The sequence below is a fragment of the Ochotona curzoniae genome, unplaced genomic scaffold, assembly GCF_017591425.1.
Source record: "Ochotona curzoniae isolate NIBS_2020 unplaced genomic scaffold, NIBS_Ocur_1.0 contig_3332, whole genome shotgun sequence".
In the NCBI taxonomy this organism is placed as follows: Eukaryota; Metazoa; Chordata; class Mammalia; order Lagomorpha; family Ochotonidae; genus Ochotona; species Ochotona curzoniae.
Window position 1 is genome coordinate 6,344,344 of NW_024465816.1, and position 16,990 is coordinate 6,361,333.

Below are 16,990 nucleotides of genomic sequence, written 5' to 3' on the forward strand. Positions count from 1 at the left end.
CACTGGTCCAAGTCCAGGCCACTCCATTTCCGATTCAGCTCCCTGATAATGCACCTAGGAAACAGCAGATGGTCCAACTATTTGGGTCCCAGCCATCCATGTAAAAGACTCAGCTGAAGCTCCTGGTTTCAGTCCTGTCTGTTGTAGCCATCTGGGGAGAGAACTGGTGACAGAACAGCTCTCTGCATCTTCTCATCTCTATTTATAACACTCAGTTCCAAATAAACAAACAAAGAGAAGGAAGGGAGAGAGAGAGAAAAAGGGAGACAGGGAGGGAGGCAAGCAAAGAAGGGAGGAAGGGAGAGAGGGAGAAGGAAGGGAGGGAAGGAAGAGAGGGAGGAAGATGCAGCTGAGCGGGAAACACTGCCCTGAGCCACCCCATGTAAGCATCTGTGTATAGTTGTACATCCAGTGAACACAACTTTATAAATGAATGTAGTACAAAAGTTATATTAAAAAAAAAAAAGTTCTACTCTCTGGACAGGCTTCTTCATCGTAATTAAAACACAGTTGCATTGCAGCAAAGTTTTCAAGCTGCAGTCAGCTCCAGCTTACACACCAACACGCACATCCCAGGCACGACACAGAGACCCTGAATTAAAACTTGTAATGGGGTATCAGGCAGATTCTTGAAATCGACAGACATAATGAACATAGGAGTGAATTTTAGCATTGTAGGTTAATATCCAGTGAGAAGGTAAACGCCATTAGTCAGCATGGACACAGCATGATCACCCATATTAACAGCAGCGTTACACCACCTTAACGCTCTTCCTTATGAGCAAACACGCCCAAGAAGGCTGCCCTCGTCTACAATGGCTTGTCACTGGTCCTAAAGTACGATGTGACAATCAGATCTGTTCTAAATATCATCTACTGGCTCTCCAAGTTTAAGAAACATGAGTTAAAACAGCATATCTTAAAAAAAAAAAAAATTAAAAGCCTGCCAGAGTAGTGAAGGAAAGAAAAAAATACGTGTAGGGGCAATAAGAGAATTGATTGCATATACAATTCTTCAGTTAATACTTCTATCAACATATCACAAATGACTCATCAATATTTCTAAAATAAAAAACTACAGTAAGGGAATTTCCTACCTTCATTTTCTTTATATTCCAAGGCTATAAAACAAAACATGGTATGCATACCATGACACCTCATTAACACCTCAGTGATTTTTTAAAAATTAATGTTTCACTGCTAACTGCTTTTGCTAGCCACTGCTGCCTTATTCCAGACAATCAACTCCAATACTTCTGTTTTAAGGAAAAGGAAGAAACGATACTGCTTTTGTTTTAGTAAATGAAATTTCTAACTGAAACTGAACACTGAAGCCACATTTTGGTTTACATGAGTATTGATATGAGAAAACTAATTGTGATAATGCGCACACAGTATAACACTGCATACAATCTACTGAAGCATACCTAATGTAAAATTAAGTTTTACATATCAGTAGCCATAAATCATATAGAATACAATTCTATTGCCTATGTTCTATAGCTGATAATAAATGCTTCTTTAAAGATGTGACCTGTAAAATGTATCTTCAAGTTAGATTATATCATTTGGTTGCATATTAGCCTTCAGTATGTGTTTTGTTTTAATTTAATATTGGTTACCCTAATTTAGCAGAATTAATTAGGTAATCCAAATCTGACTTGATTATGTTTCTTTAAATATAACAGAATACTTGAAGACAGATGTAGAACCACCATCAACTCTGGATGACAGCTGGAAAAAACAAAAAATTTCATGTGTCTATCTTCTTTCCAATGTAATTCTAAACAAATTTTACTAAAAAATTCTTTTAAAAGTTCCATGAAACCAACTTGGTAATGAAAACAGTAATCTACAAATATTTATTTCATAAATAGGAAAGTATATTAAAACCAGATAAGCTCTAATTTCTGGAATGTTAAAATTATGGAAATGAAGCTAATTTTGACATTAGTAAAATAATTTACCATTTTCAAAAGTGAGCTTAGCTTCCAAAATAGGTATAATAGCATTTGCTTTACTTTTATTTACATATTTATATATATATTTTTTTTATTGGAAAGGAGGATATACAGAGAGGAGAGACAGAGAGGAAGATCTTCCATCCGATGATTCACTCCCCAAGTGAGCGCAATGGCCAATGCTATGCCAATCCGAAGCCAGGAGCCTCTTCCGGGTCTCCCACATGGGTGCAGGGTCCCAAAGCTTTGGGCCGTCCTCGACTGCTCTCCCGGCCACAGGCAGGGAGCTGGAAGGGAAGCGGGGCTGTCGGGATAGAACCGGCGCCCATATGGGATCCCGGGGGTGCAAGGCGAGGACCTTAACCACTCACGCCACCGCACCGGGCCCTATATTTATTTTTTAAAGACATTTACTTTTATTGGAAAGTCAGATTTACAGAAGAGAGACAGAGAGAAAGATCTTCCATCTGCTGGTTCATTCCCCAAGTGGCTGCAATGACTGGAGCTGAGCCAAGCTGAAGCCAGGGGTCGGGGACTTCTGGGTCTCCCATTGTGGTTACAGGGTCACACGGGTTTGGGCCATCTTCCACCTTTCTCCCAGGTCATAGGCAGGGAGCTAGATGGGAAGTGGCACAGTCAGAACTTGCAAGGTGGGATCCTGGCACTTGCAAGGTGAGGATTTAGCCAGTGAGCCATTGCCCCAGCCTTGCTTTACTTTTATGTCAAGGTTTTTTATTTAAACTTACAAACCACAGATCAATAGAAATTTGAATTACTTTGAAGATTTTGACAAATGCCGTGACAGATCTTAAGTACTAGAAAAACTATCTCACAAAAATAAAGCAGTTGCTTAAAAACTAGGGTAAAACTGTGTTTTAAACTGTAATCTGTATTTAAAGATGTTTTTGAGGCCAGCCTTGTGTCACCATGGACTGGACTACCACCTGCAACACAGACATCCCTCTTCAAGTTCAAGTTCAAACTGCTGCATTTCTGATTTCAGCTCATGTACATGTGAAAGCAGAGGAAATTGGCACCGCATCTGGGCCCTTGCCGCTAACAGAGATGTGGGTGGTGCCGGATCCTGGTTTTGGTTGCTCAGGCCATGTGGAGAGGCAGTTAGCAAGTTGAAGATCTGCCTCGCTCTCTCTCCGTTGAAGCCTTTTAAAGGAGTAAATTACCTTCCATTTTCTTTATCACTGATGAGGGTGGGAGTTTTGAAAACATATTTCAAAATTACTTGGGCTATATAATCACAAATGTTCACTGAACACACCAAAACATCTTATCCTCAAAATACAATTTTAGATTTTAGATTTTTAAAGACATACAACTATTAAATGAAGGGATTGCTTTTATAGTTACTTAAAACTTGTTCAAATAACAAGTTTAAAAACAATCTGTTCAATAAAATTCAAAATACTAAGGCAGATGTTTCTATTTCAGCTAGACAAATTATGATTCCTAGAATAAGTTTATCAACTACTGTGATTACCAAATCTTATACCAATAAACTATAATAACTTAATTTTGGAAAAGTCTTCAAAGAGTTAATTGGGTCCAAGTTTCTTAAAAACACATTGCTATCCCAAGTCCAATAAAAATTGCTATAAATTCATTTTGTAGTAAACCTTGTACTCACAAAGAACTATCCCCTGCAACAGTGTGTCTAATGTAAGTAAATACAATACTGAGTTACTACAGAGAAAAAGAACAAATGTGGGCCAATGCAGTAGCCGAGTGCCTGAAGTCCTCGCCTTGCACACGCTTGGGATCCCACATGGGCGCCGGTTCTAATCCCGTAGGCCCTGTTTCCCATCCAGCTCCCTGCTTGTGGCCTGGGAAAGCAGTCGAGGATGGCCCAAAGCCTTGGGATTCTGCACCATGTGGGATACCAGGAAGAAGCTCCTGGCTTCAGATCAGTTCAATTCCGGCTGTTGTGGCCACTTGGGGGGTAAATCATCAGATGGAAGATTTTCCTCTCTGTCTCTCCTCCTCTCTGTATATCTGACTTTCCAATAAAAATAAGAAGAAATTTTTTTTAAAAAATAAGAAATGCATTGGATTAATATCAATTGTGTTGACACCTAATAAACAAAATCTTTTTCCTTCATTTGTAGAGTATAATTAGATTACAACTTCAAATTGAAAAATTGTTTCCAAGAAAATTCCTATAAAAATGTTGGAAAAGTATTTGCACTTTACACATGAAGAAAACTGCAGCTTAAAGCTATTAAAGGATTTGCCTTATATCATGACAAATAACAAGACCACAAGGTCTCAGTCTAGTCTCCCAAGTATTACAGATTCATTCTTCTATGATTATGCCACATTCTCATTTTAATGAAAGAGAATACGTTGCTCCTAAATATTTTGGATTTTTTTAATCGGAAAGTCAGATTTACAGAGAGATGAAAAGACAGAAAGTAAAGATCCACTATCAGCTGCTTCACTCCCCAAGTAGCCACAACAGCCGGAGCTGAGCCAATTCGAAGCCAGGAGCCAGGAGCTTCTTCCAGGTCCCCAGCAGGTACAGGGTCCCAAGGCTATGGTCTGTCCTCCACTGCTTTCCCAGGCCACAGGTAGGGAGCTAGATGCGAAGTAGAGCAGCTGGGACATGAAATCGTGCCTATATGACACCCTGGGGAATGCAAGGTGAGGATGCTAGCCTCTAGGCTACCTCACCAGGCCCACTCCTAAATTTGATAGCAGAAGTTATTACTCTTTTTATATTATCCAAGCATGGATGAAACATTGCTGAAGAATTATTTACACTTTGAAGGTTCTATTGCTTTTTTTAGTATCTGTTAAAGAGTAACAATACAAAGCCAAATACTCGAGCCTTGGTAATGCATCAACCACATCCTGCAGCCTGGTTCTTGTTTTAAATGTACCTTACTGAAGCTGGCAACTCGTGTCCACAGCAGTACTCACCCAGAGATCATGCTCAGCATAGTCAAACAGAAGCCATACTTTCCTATCAGCATGAGACAGAAACACCTTTTGAAGAGAGATGACATTCGGATGCTTTAGCTCTCGAAGTAACTGCAAAACAATGGAAATCCATTAAACATTTTTGTCACAAAGATACTGGTTAGAAACTACACTCTTTGTGATCCAAACACAACAGAAACTCGGTGGTATACAATCTTAAAATCGAATGGGCAGTCACACAATCTTGAGGCACATTGGTAATTCAGCCAACACATGATGGAGAAAAATTACACAAAAAAGATCCTGAAAGGGTATAACAGAGAGAATGTATTTTGTTGTTTGGCTGATGATTTTGTTTATTTTCTAACTGCAGTGAAATATACATAAGAATGACCTTTGTAACTATTAAGTATATAATTCAGTGGCATTTAACCACTGTGTCTCAACTTTTTATCATCCCAAATAGAAACTCTACACTCAAAATTAACCATATTTTCTCTTTCCTAAACCACTGGTAACCTCAGTTCTTCTGTGAGTCTCTAAAACTTTGTCAGTTCTAAATATTCACATAACTGGAATCATACAACCCATGTCCTTCTTTATCTGGCTTATTTCACTCACGCTACTGTCTTCTAGGCCCACCCAGGCTGCAGCCTGCATCAGAATCTTATCCCTGTCTGCGGACAAGCACATTCCATCATGCATACAGATGCTTATCAACTCGCTGTCACATTGTGATTAACCCATGACAGATGGAAAGCACAGAATGTACCTACCTATCACATACTCTGGTTTAGTCACAGAACACGGGGCAGAGAACCAGCTCACTCCCGCTGTGGCCTTGGAGCTGACTGCCAGCTGGAACTATAGTTGCTGCCCAACATTTGAAAGGAGCAGACTACACAGCACCAGTCAGGAAACGAACAAAATTCAGAACTCACCACGTACTGCTTCTACTGAATGCATACATATTTCTATATTAAAACATCTTCCAGACTACCCATGATATGCAATGCAGCAGAAATGCTATAGTTGCAACAGTTTAAATAATAATAAGGAAGAAAGTCTGTACGTGCTCAGTACAGGAACAATTTTTTCCTGAAACTTTTTCAATCCATGTATGGCTGAATCAGATGTGTAAATCAAAGTCAGAGGGCAATGGCATATGGGAGGATATACCAAGGCTGAAAGCAAATATTACACAGTGTTATATAAAAGTCTTGGGCACTCACAGATTTGGGTATTCATGTAGGGCACTGAACAAATTCACCTGGAGCTACAAGAGATTTTCTACTTTATATCATTTTCTACTTTATAGGATTTCAGAGATGACAAAGCAATCCTCAGAAACCTAAAGGCCAGTATCCAAAACTGTTTATCTCTAAAATAACAAGTAAGGACTTGGGAATAGCTATGCTCTGGAGTCTATACTGCAAAGTCTTCAGGTTTCGATGTAGTCACAGATATAATCCTTCCAGAATTGCATTCAATGACTTTCGGGGATCTTCCTTTGGTTGCAGCAACGGTGTGTGCAAAGGTTCTCCTAAAGCAGTAGACGTTGACCCACTGATTGGATAAAGGAGTAATATTTGGAGGGAGAACTCTACTCAGATACGGCAGAAGATCAACAAATAGATAACAAGAAGAGGGTACATAGGAGCGTTATCAGCCCAACACTGTATCTCCTTTGTTCAGGGACAACAATTCAGAAGGGCACCCTGAGAGAGGAGCTCTGTCACTCACATTTTCTTACTGGTCCCTCAGTGCACTGTACCTCACCCGTGCCTCCCGATGTACTTGAAGGCCCTGTGGTTCTCACCGAGCGCCATCTCTTTCACTGCAGCCTGCAGCACTGCCCAAAGGTCAGATTCTCACCTTTCAGGGCTTCAAGCCTCTGAACCTGGCACTGACTCGGCCTAGTCAGAGATGAGCTTTTATAGCAGCCATCCACACTGAAGATGTTCTGTGCCAAGAAATGTTCCTCCACAGTTTATCTGCAGCTTACAAACTTTTTTTAAAAAAAGATTTCTTTATTCTACTTTTAAGTGAGTGATACAGAGAGAATTTTCCGCTCCTGATTCAGTTCCCAGATGTACAGTGGCCAGGCCAAAGACAGGAACTTATTCCAAGTCTCCTACATGGGTGGCTAAGGCTCTAACACCTGGGCTATCTTACGGTGCTTTTCCCCATAGGGGAAAATAGGAGATGGGCTGGAAATGGAGCAGCAGGTGCATGAGCAAGCACTCACAGAAGGATGCTGGCGTCACTGACGACAGCTTTACGCATTACTCCAGCAGGTAAGACTCCCTCCCCCTACTCTGGGGCTGCCTTCACAGGAACATTCTGAGTGAGCACTCACTTTTACATACTGCGCTTCTGAAGATTCTATGTAAAAAATATTCTGAAAACAACAGGTTTAAGTACACTGGCACCATGTTTCCTATCAACAAAATCATGTTTTTTTCAATTCTACTGAGAGCAAAAGTATTTTTGTAACTATTAAGATCACTACTTCTAATACATAATTCACCATCAACCTGATTTATTCCATTTATCACACGTCACATTTAATTTGAATGCCTGCAGTACAAATAAATAATACATGAAACAATATCCTGCCAATAAATACCATTTATAGTAAGAAATAAAACCTCAAATATTATCAAAACTACATTGCTTTCTATTATTAAATTTTCACACAGAAAAATAAACTATAAACATATGTCTTAAGCATAGCGATAATTGGAGTTAAGATCACTGTACAAATAAAAAAAAATATTCCAAACTTATTGCCACTTTTTTAAAACTATGCAAACTTTTCTTCAGCTAAACTCTTGTGGAAGATAAATTTGAGATGCTCAGATTAAGGTGGCAACGAGTCTTAAAAAGCAAAACTGAAACTTGGCCTGCGTCCTCCCCTCCCAATTTAAGGAGGCCTCTTAGAATTGATGATCCACACATGCACAGTTGTAATAAACAACAAAGCTAAAGGGATTCTAGCTCACAGGGAATTGTGGTGATACACAAGACAAACCACTTACACTAAAATAAGGTTAAAAATGCACAATGCTCTTTGATTTAAAACAAATTCTCATGCAGTTCTGTCTTCCTCTCTGTCTCTCCTCTCTATATATTCGCCTTTCCAATAAAAAAAATAATAAAAATAAATCTTTAAAAAATAAATAAATAAATGGAAAACACCAATCTGGTTATCTGATTATTATCTCAAAAGAATTAATAAATTGACTAGTATATACACAACAGATGTTTAAGAACTGATAATTAATATATAGGTATCTTGCCTCTACTTAAAAATGGGGAATCATAAAACTAAACAATGATTATTTTAGCAGAGAAAAATTTTTGAAAGAATGCTGCTTCCATGACATGCATTTTTAAAGACTTTTATGCACATGGCTTGCCTTTGTTGACGAATGTCCTCCATTTCAACTACATTTCCCCATCAGCAGTACCTCTTACACATCCTCCCACACCTCAACTGGTCTGTCGTTCTCTCATTTTACTACGCTACTCTCTGTTCTTATTAATCTATACCTTAAGAGTGACTGCTGACTGAGGTTCATTGATACAGAATCTGATCAGTAAGGACAATGTTTAAATTGGGATTCCCAGGCTATAACGGAATACACCCAGAGCAAAGAAAAGGACTAAAAACCACATACGCAAAGAAAGCAATACATATCTTAGGATATTCTGATTAAAGTCTGAAAAAACCCACACTTTTATAATAGTAAAAGTTGAAGTAAATCTTGAAGACGTAAAACTCAGTTCAAATCCATGTCTAATTATTAACTTATTAACATAAAGAATCACTTCCCTTTGGAATCAAAATGAGACTCTTACTGCCACAGGAAAGCAATGCTTCCAAAAAGAAAATGCATATATTTCGCATATGAAAATGTAGAGATACAATAAACATCAAATACAATCTCATTAAATCTGACAAGTACTAACACTAATCCCACTCTTAAAATGGAAGCAATTTTATACGGACTGGCAACCTTTACTACAAGCAAGTGGAAATAAAAATTGAGCCCACAACTATCAGCAATACTGACAGTGAAAGCATCTGCTTATGTAAACATTAACTTCACCCTAAAGCTAAATTGAAACTTTTGCTAGAACTACATGTCACCTTTTACTTCATCTTAGGAAACAAATATATTGTCCAGATTGCTGACATGAAAATGTTCACCAATATTCAATTAATGTGACAAGCCAATACCCAGACCTACAGGGCTGACACTCGTAAGTCAGCTGACAGTGACAGAGCTGCACTTACCGCTATTTCTCTACACGCTGACATGGAGATCCCGGTTCCTTCTATTTGTTTTAAAGCGTAGTCTTTATCATCCTTCCTGTGAAAACAAAGTCATATTAACAAACAAACCTAAATTGGTGTCTACTTCAAATAAAGGACAAGTCAAATACTTAATACACATTTGCCATCTTTCACATTTAATCAAAACTGTTGGGATGAGCTAGGCTAATTTTTATCATTTGATAAAGGAATCAAAAAGGCTTGTCCAAGGCTCCACAGTTACTTGGAAACACATATGCACGTCTTTATGCATATTGGTACAATGCATACTGTCCATACAATACTCCTAACTCCTAGTAATGGGTTGTTTATGTTCTAATATACATACACAACTCTGTGTGTGTGTGTGTGTGTGTGTGTGTGTGTGTGTGTGCGTGCGTGACAGAGAGAGAGAGAGAGAGACTGTGTGTTTGCAGGTACCCAACACACACACACAAAATTTGTTCATAAAACCTATCCAGGGCCCAGCAGCGTGGCCCAGCGGCTCAAGTACTCGCCTTGTACACACCAGGATCCCATATGGGCATCGGTTCTAATCCCGGCAGCCCTGCTTCCCATCCAGCTCCCTGCTTGTGGCCCAGGAAAGGAGTCAAGGACAGCCCAAATACTTGGGACCCTGCACCCGCATGGGAGACCTGGAAGAGCTCCTGGCTCCTGACTTCAGATCGGCTCAGCTCCAGCCATTGCACTCACTTGGGGAGTGAACCATCAGATGGAAGATCAAAGGAATGTACCAGAATAGAACAAAATGGTTACCATTTAAAATTAGTAATCTAATTAATAATGTTACCCTCATCTATACAACAGGTATTTATCAGGCACTTCCTAAATGTCCTGAACTCTACTAAGAACGAGGAATACACACGAGTTCCTTCTTCTATGGAAGAGTTCTGAATCCACTGGCTTACACAGGTAATTATCAAGCAATTCATCAGAAAACAATTTAAGTGCAAGTCAGAAATCAGAGGTTATCTAAAGGTGACTTTGATGAAGAACCCAAACAGAGACTTCTCAAAATACGTAACATCTAACTAAGGTCTGAATAACTGCTAAGAAACTTCTTTAGACACAGGACAGCTTTATCTCCCTGGAAATCAATGAGGTTTCTCACGACCTTTTGTAGTTTAAAAATTCAAACAATTTAAAATACAAGACTATTGGGTGGGCAGATATTATAAAATGTATATATGTACCAAAGTGTTAAATAATATCTCCCAAACATACATATAGACAATGTTTACGTTAAAATATTTTTCTTAAATTAAAGCATAGAAATACAAAAGCACATTCCCACCAGCAGAATGACACACATTCTGTGTCATCCCTGAAAAAACCAACTGTACACTCATGAGAAAGGTAAATAATATCATGCATTATTATTATAAAAATGTTCATCTTGTAAACTCTCTAAAAGATTTCAGGGATATCCAAGCAAGGCTGCAGGTAGATGAGCTGTGAGAAAATGAAGTATGTGAAGGAGAATGGACACAGTATACAAGTGGAGATGAGGCTGAGGACAAAATTAGGAAGCGGAACATGGAACTCTTTTTAAGAACAGGAAGAATTGGGCCTGACATGATAGTGTAGTGGTTAAGGTCCCATATGGGCACCAGGATTAATCCCAGCAGCCCCACTTCCCATCCAGCTCCCTGCTTGTGGCCTGGGAAAGCAGTCCAGGACAGCCCAAAGCCTTGGGACCCTGCACCCACACAGGAGACCCTGAAGAAGTTCCTGACTCCTGGCTTTGGACTGGTTTAGTTACAGCCGTTGTGGCCAATTGGGGAGTGAATCATCAGACGGAAGATTTTCCTCTCTGTCTCTCCTCCTCTCTGTATATCTGCCTTTCCAATAAAAATAAATAAATCTTAAAAAAAAAAAGGAACAGGTGGAGTTCTTCAAAGTTTTTTCAGTAAGAGGTTAGAAAGTGGAGACACAAGGTATAGCCAATAGCGCTTGGTCACAGACTACCAGGGCTAACACAGAAGCGCCTAAAATAACAATGCCTATCTTGGCCAATAAGCTAATGACATCACTGTCAACTAAAACAAGAAACACATCAAGAAGAAGTTGCTGGGAGAAGCAGGAATGGCTCTTTTGTGTAGGTTGAGTTTTTAGGACCCATGAGATGTAAAAGTTGGTATGGTTCATGCCATGCTAAATAAACATGCCTGAAGCGCAAGAGAGCCGAAGGTAAATTGGCAGTAATCAGAATACAGACAATAATCAAAGCCATGAGTAGTCACAATGAAAACAACACAAAGGCTGTCACAAGAAAAATACACCAAGAAAGGCAGAACAGTAAACTGTGCCAAGAAATGCAGAGAAATCTAATAACATAAGAACTTAAAAAGTATTAGTGAAATTAGAAATTAACTCACCACTGGATAATGTACTAGGTAAAGACTTGGCATTTGTAGTGATGTAACAGAAGGATCTGTACTGCAAAAGGCGAAATGAATGGGATACAGATAGATATGTAGCTAATTATCACAAGGGAAGAAAACAGGGCAACTGCTAAAATAACTGTAGTTTGAAGACCTTTTTAATAAAGATAGACGAGACTGGAAAATAATCAACTATTTAAGTTCATTTAAAACTCATATCCACTTCTTCACTCCCTAACAGAAACATGAATGAAGTCTCCCCCATGGGCAGCAGCAACTCAATTACTGGAGCCATCACGGCTGACAACCAGAGGCTGCACTGGCAAGAAGCTGGAACCAGAGGCTGAGGCTGGGACTGAACCAAGGACTCAGGCGCAGGACACACGAGTCTCAACTTCCAGGCTAAATGCTTGCTCCCAACACTTTATAATTTTAATTTTTATTTACTTATTTTGATCCATTTAAGAGTCAAACAGAAACAGACTGATCTTTCATTCACTGTTTTATTCTCCAAATGCCTGCAGTACGTGGAGCCAGCATGAAGCTAGAAGCTCAGAACTCCATCTGAGTTTCCACACAGAGGGAGCAGCCCACGCCCCGGAGCCATCGACTGCTGTCTCTGTCACAAGAGGAGGAAGCTGCATTCACAGCGGAGTGTCTAAAAGTGGCAACTTAGCCCACACCAGCACAATGGCCACCTCAGTTGTATTTCCAACTATTACTAAGATTTGCATTGCTTTATTTTTTAAAAAATATGTATTTTTAAGATGTAATTATTTTCCCCCAGCTGTGGCAACAGCCTAGGTTGCACTGTACCTAAGCAAGTATTACACTGCTGGGAAAAAAAAACCAGCTAAAAGCTGGCAGGCATCCTGGACCTAGTCAATGCCAAATCTGTGTTAACATTTCCAGTGTGCCACCATAGTCGCCTGGCCTAATCTATTTTTTTTTCTACAGATATATGGGGAAGCGGGGGGCATGGGCCCTGTGGGGCCCAGGTTGCCTGGCCTCAGTCCTTTGGCCTGCCTGAGTGATGGGTGGTTGGTCTGTGAGTCCCAGCAGAAGGTTTGGCAGGACCCAAGTCATATGCCCAGGTCCTGGCTTGTGGGATCCATGAGCCCTGGATAGAGGGTCCAGCAGGGACTGAGGTAGACAGCCTGGAGCACCAATGGTGCAGGCAAAACCCACTGCTTAGTGTGTGGGTATGCAGGAGGTCTCAGGGATGGCACAGGTGGGGGCAGGCAGGGATATGAGGGTTCAAGTCCAGGACTGATTGCCTGACTGTAGAGTGCATGTGCCAGAACTGGTCCACTTCCATGGAAGACAAGCAGTGGATGGCAAACCTAGATGCACACAGAGGATATGGGAGCCCACTGGAGCCTGCAGAGGACATCCTGTACCACAGCAGAGGAAAGAGGGCAGGATAAATTGGACAACTACCCCAGCCAAGTATTGACAGCAAACCTCCGGGCAAATGGAGACTATGGGATGGACTGTGTCAGCAAATGAACCTTGAAAAGATTTCCTCATCCCTGGATGGGTGAGATGGACAGTATTTGAGAACTGTCAGAATCACTTAAGCAGACCCTCAGAGCATGCTCCACATCAGGGACCCTGGGTTCATATCAGGTAGCCATTCTCCATTCCTGGGTACTGGGGTGGTTGCAAGTCTGGGTATGGCTTCTTTCCCCAGATACAGGAAAAAGGAAAATTTGGAAATCATGATCACACCCAATTTCTGCTAACCCTTGATTCTTCCCACCCTGATCAACTACTTAACATCAAGGATAAAAAAAATTGTTTTGATTATTTATTTTTATTGGAAAGGCAGATTTACAGAGAGAAGGAAAGACAGAAAGATCTTCCATTTGCTGACTCACTACCCAAGTGACCTCAATGGCCTGAGCTGAGCTGATCCAAAGCCAGGAGCAAGGAGCTTCTTCCCAGTCTCCCACACAAGTACAGGATCCCAAGGCCGTGGGACATTCTTCATTGCTTTCCCAAGTCATAAGCAAGGATCTGGATGGGAACTGGAGCAGCTGGGCCACGAACCAGCACCCGTACGGAATTCTGGCACATGCAAGGTAAGGAATTAATCACTGAGCCATTGCACCAGGCCTTTGAAATATATTTGACACATTTTCAAGAAAATGAGTCAGAATTACAACATTATTTCTCTGGAAAAAGATTTTTTCATGACAATGACCTTTACAAAATTATTTTATAATTTTGGGAATTTATATGGAAAAGGCCTTAAGAATGTCTATACTTAGTACTAAGTCTGAAAAACTCAGAGACTTAAAAAGTTAAGGACAGGGCCCGGCATGGTGGCCCAGCAACTAAAGTCCTTGCCTTGAAGGAGCCAGGATCCCATTTGGGTGTTAGTGCTGATCCCAGCAGCCCCACTTCCCATCCAGCTCCCTGCCTGTGGCCTGGGAAAGCAGTCAAGGATGGCCCAAAGTCTTGGAGCCCTGCACCCACGTGAGAGACCCAGAAGAAGCTCCTAGCTGCTGGCTTGAGATTGGCTCAGCTCTGGCCGTCGAGGTGACTTCAGGAGTGAATCATCAGACAGATTATCTTTCTGTCTCTCCTCCTCTCTGTATATCTGACTTTGCAATAAAAATAAATAAATAAACTTTTTTTAAAAAGTTAAGGACATAAAATCAAAGTGAAATTTGGATCAGAACAAGTGTTACACTTTCATATTCAGCATACTGATTTAACCTTATTGCTAACTGGGGAGTATGGCATATTCTACTATGCTTAAGTTGGCATATGAGTTTCCTTATGAACTAAAGACAAATTTTAGTCTGTAATCAGTCCTTGCTCTCCTACCCTAAGCAATTACATACATCTTCATTAAAGAAAATTATTGGAAATAAGTGCAATTGAGAGAATATCAAATAATTTGAAAAAAGATATTTCATTTTAAGGTGACGTCCCCTTGAAAATCACCTAATGGGGCCCGGCGCGGTGGTGCAAGTGGTTAAAGGTCCTCGCCTTGCACACCTGGGATCCCATATGGGTGCCGGTTCTAATCCCGGCAGCCCCACTTCCCTTCCAGCTCCCTGCCTGTGGCCTGGGAAAGCAGTCGAGGATGGCCCAAGGCTTTGGGACCCTGCACCCGCATGTAGGAGACCCGGAAGAGGCTCCTGGCTTCGGATCGGCATAGTATCAGCCGTTGCGCTCACTTGGGGAGTGAATCATGGGACGGAAGACCTTCCTCTCTGTCTCTCCTCTCTGTATATCTGCCTTTCCAGTGAAAAAATAATAAAAATAAATCTTTTAAAAAAAAAGAAAAGAAAATCACCTAATGTAATTACCATCTTTGACATGGTACATGTATTTTTTTAACCCATCCATAGATTTCTTTAATAAAAGGCACACAAGAAATGTAAATAATTTGCTCCTTAGTTTCACTAAGATCCAGTGGAAGCCGATTATGTGAGGGAATAACTGCCATGTAGTGTTGTAAATACTAGAAATACAAGAGATATAATGTATCTTGAAGCATTGGAGCCAGACACAAGAAAGCCTTAGAAATTCTACTTAAACCCATTAAGACTTAGGAAGCTTTTCAGGAAGACAGTGAGGTGTTGCATAGAGAAAATCAACAGTTATGAGTGATATGCCAGACTTGGAAACAACACACACAAAACTACAGAAGCATGCAAATGTGTGCCATGCTCAGAGTACAGCAGATTACCAACAGTTTAATACCATGAAAACATGCCACCAAGGGTTACTGTGCCAGCCCTGAACTTCTCCCCAGGACCCACCGTCCAAGGTCCACATACCTAGAACCAGACATGAGTAGGCTTTATTTTGCATGTTCTTTGCATAGCCCAAATAACTTGAAATATAAATCCTATCTCCTAGTTTGAATTTCTAAATTTTGGACACTGGTTCCTTTCTAACAATGAGACCTGTAAAATCCCTACATGTAATATTGCTCTCTAAGTTCTTAGTCACTTTCAACGTCTAATGCCAGGATACAGTGTGTATACAACTTTCCTAAAATAAGCACCCAAACCAATGGTTGATAGTTAAGCCCCTTTCTTTTAGGTGCAATCCAGTGCACTCTAGTTGCTGGGCAATTACATCCAACTACTAAACAAAGCTTTAAATAAGTAAACGAGTAGACAAAACAGTCTCTATGACGTCATACTTAGGCAAGTTTCTGTTTATAGAAAATCTACACCTGATGATCTAGGCACTGAGCTTAGAAGTAGACGATAAAATGTTTAATAATCAGAATTTGTCAGTGTACATTCAGATGTGACCTCCAGAGTACTAACTATCTAAAAGTCATTTCTGCTGCAAATAATAGTATATATAATGAAAAGCCTTTAGTATAACAACAGAAGAGGCTCTCTACATAATCACCCGGTCAATTAAATCCTAACAGCTTTTTAAGCTTAACCTTGTCACAATAACATGTTCTGCTTTAGTATAACTGTATTCAAAAGATGATTAGTATCGCTTCTCGGCCTTTTGGCGAAGATCAAGTATAAAGCATTATTAGTACTACTGAGTCCAGGTTTGGGTGGAGCTTCTGGAGCTTGGCACTGGATGAAGAAGACAGGTTAAAGAAATTCAAAATTGTCCCAACTTAAGAGGTCAAACTCCAAAAAAGTTACAAAGCAAAATTTTTATTTGTATTGCCTCATGAAATTCAAGTCAAATTTATTACCTTTCATGCTACATTTTTTTAAACTGCTTAGACAAACAGCCATGCAGATTGTTTTTCTTGGAAGGTTGAAAGAAAATCTAGGTCTTTTCCCACCTATTCATTATAAAGTTGTGATTAGAGATAATCAGACTTTGGGGATTTCCCTTCAAACTATTCATCAATTTTTTTTAAAAAAAGATTTATTTATTTTTATTAGAAAGTCAGACATACAGAGAGGAGGAGACAGAGGGGAAGATCTTCCATCCGATGATTCACTCCCCAAGTGAGTGCAACGGCCGGTGCTATGCCGATCCAAAGCCAGGAACCAGGAACCTCTTCCAGGTCTCCCACACAGGTGCAGGGTCCCAAAGCTTTGGGCCATCCTCGGCTGCTTTCCCAGGCCACAAGCAGGGAGCTGGATGGGAAGTGGGGCTGCCAGGATTAGAACCGGTGCCCATATGGGATCCCGGGTGCGTTCAACACAAGGACTTTAGCCGCTAGGCCACGCTGCTAGGCCCTATCAATCTTTCTTACATCATCTTCCCAAACTGTCATTTTTATTAATTCTACTAAGAATAAAATTATACTTACTGCATCTATGCTTCAAGAACCATATTTTAATATTGGCCACATACAATCATTCCATTCTCTAACATTCATGATAGAAGAAACAGATGACATTAAGCCTAAACAGACT

The 16,990-nt window shown here is 40.3% G+C and overlaps 1 protein-coding gene across 3 annotated transcripts in view; it reads right to left on the bottom strand.

Annotated features, from left to right (window-relative positions):
* Positions 1-16,990, bottom strand: part of CDK8 (cyclin dependent kinase 8) — a 95,827-nt gene that overhangs the window by 41,594 nt on the left and 37,243 nt on the right. For all 3 annotated transcript variants that reach the window (XM_040979862.1, XM_040979861.1, XM_040979863.1), the window contains exons 2-3: positions 9,199-9,274; positions 4,896-5,006 (exon numbers count right to left, since the gene is read on the bottom strand). In XM_040979862.1, the coding sequence (XP_040835796.1) occupies positions 4,896-5,006; positions 9,199-9,274 (187 nt within the window). The remainder of the gene's footprint in view (positions 1-4,895; positions 5,007-9,198; positions 9,275-16,990) is intronic.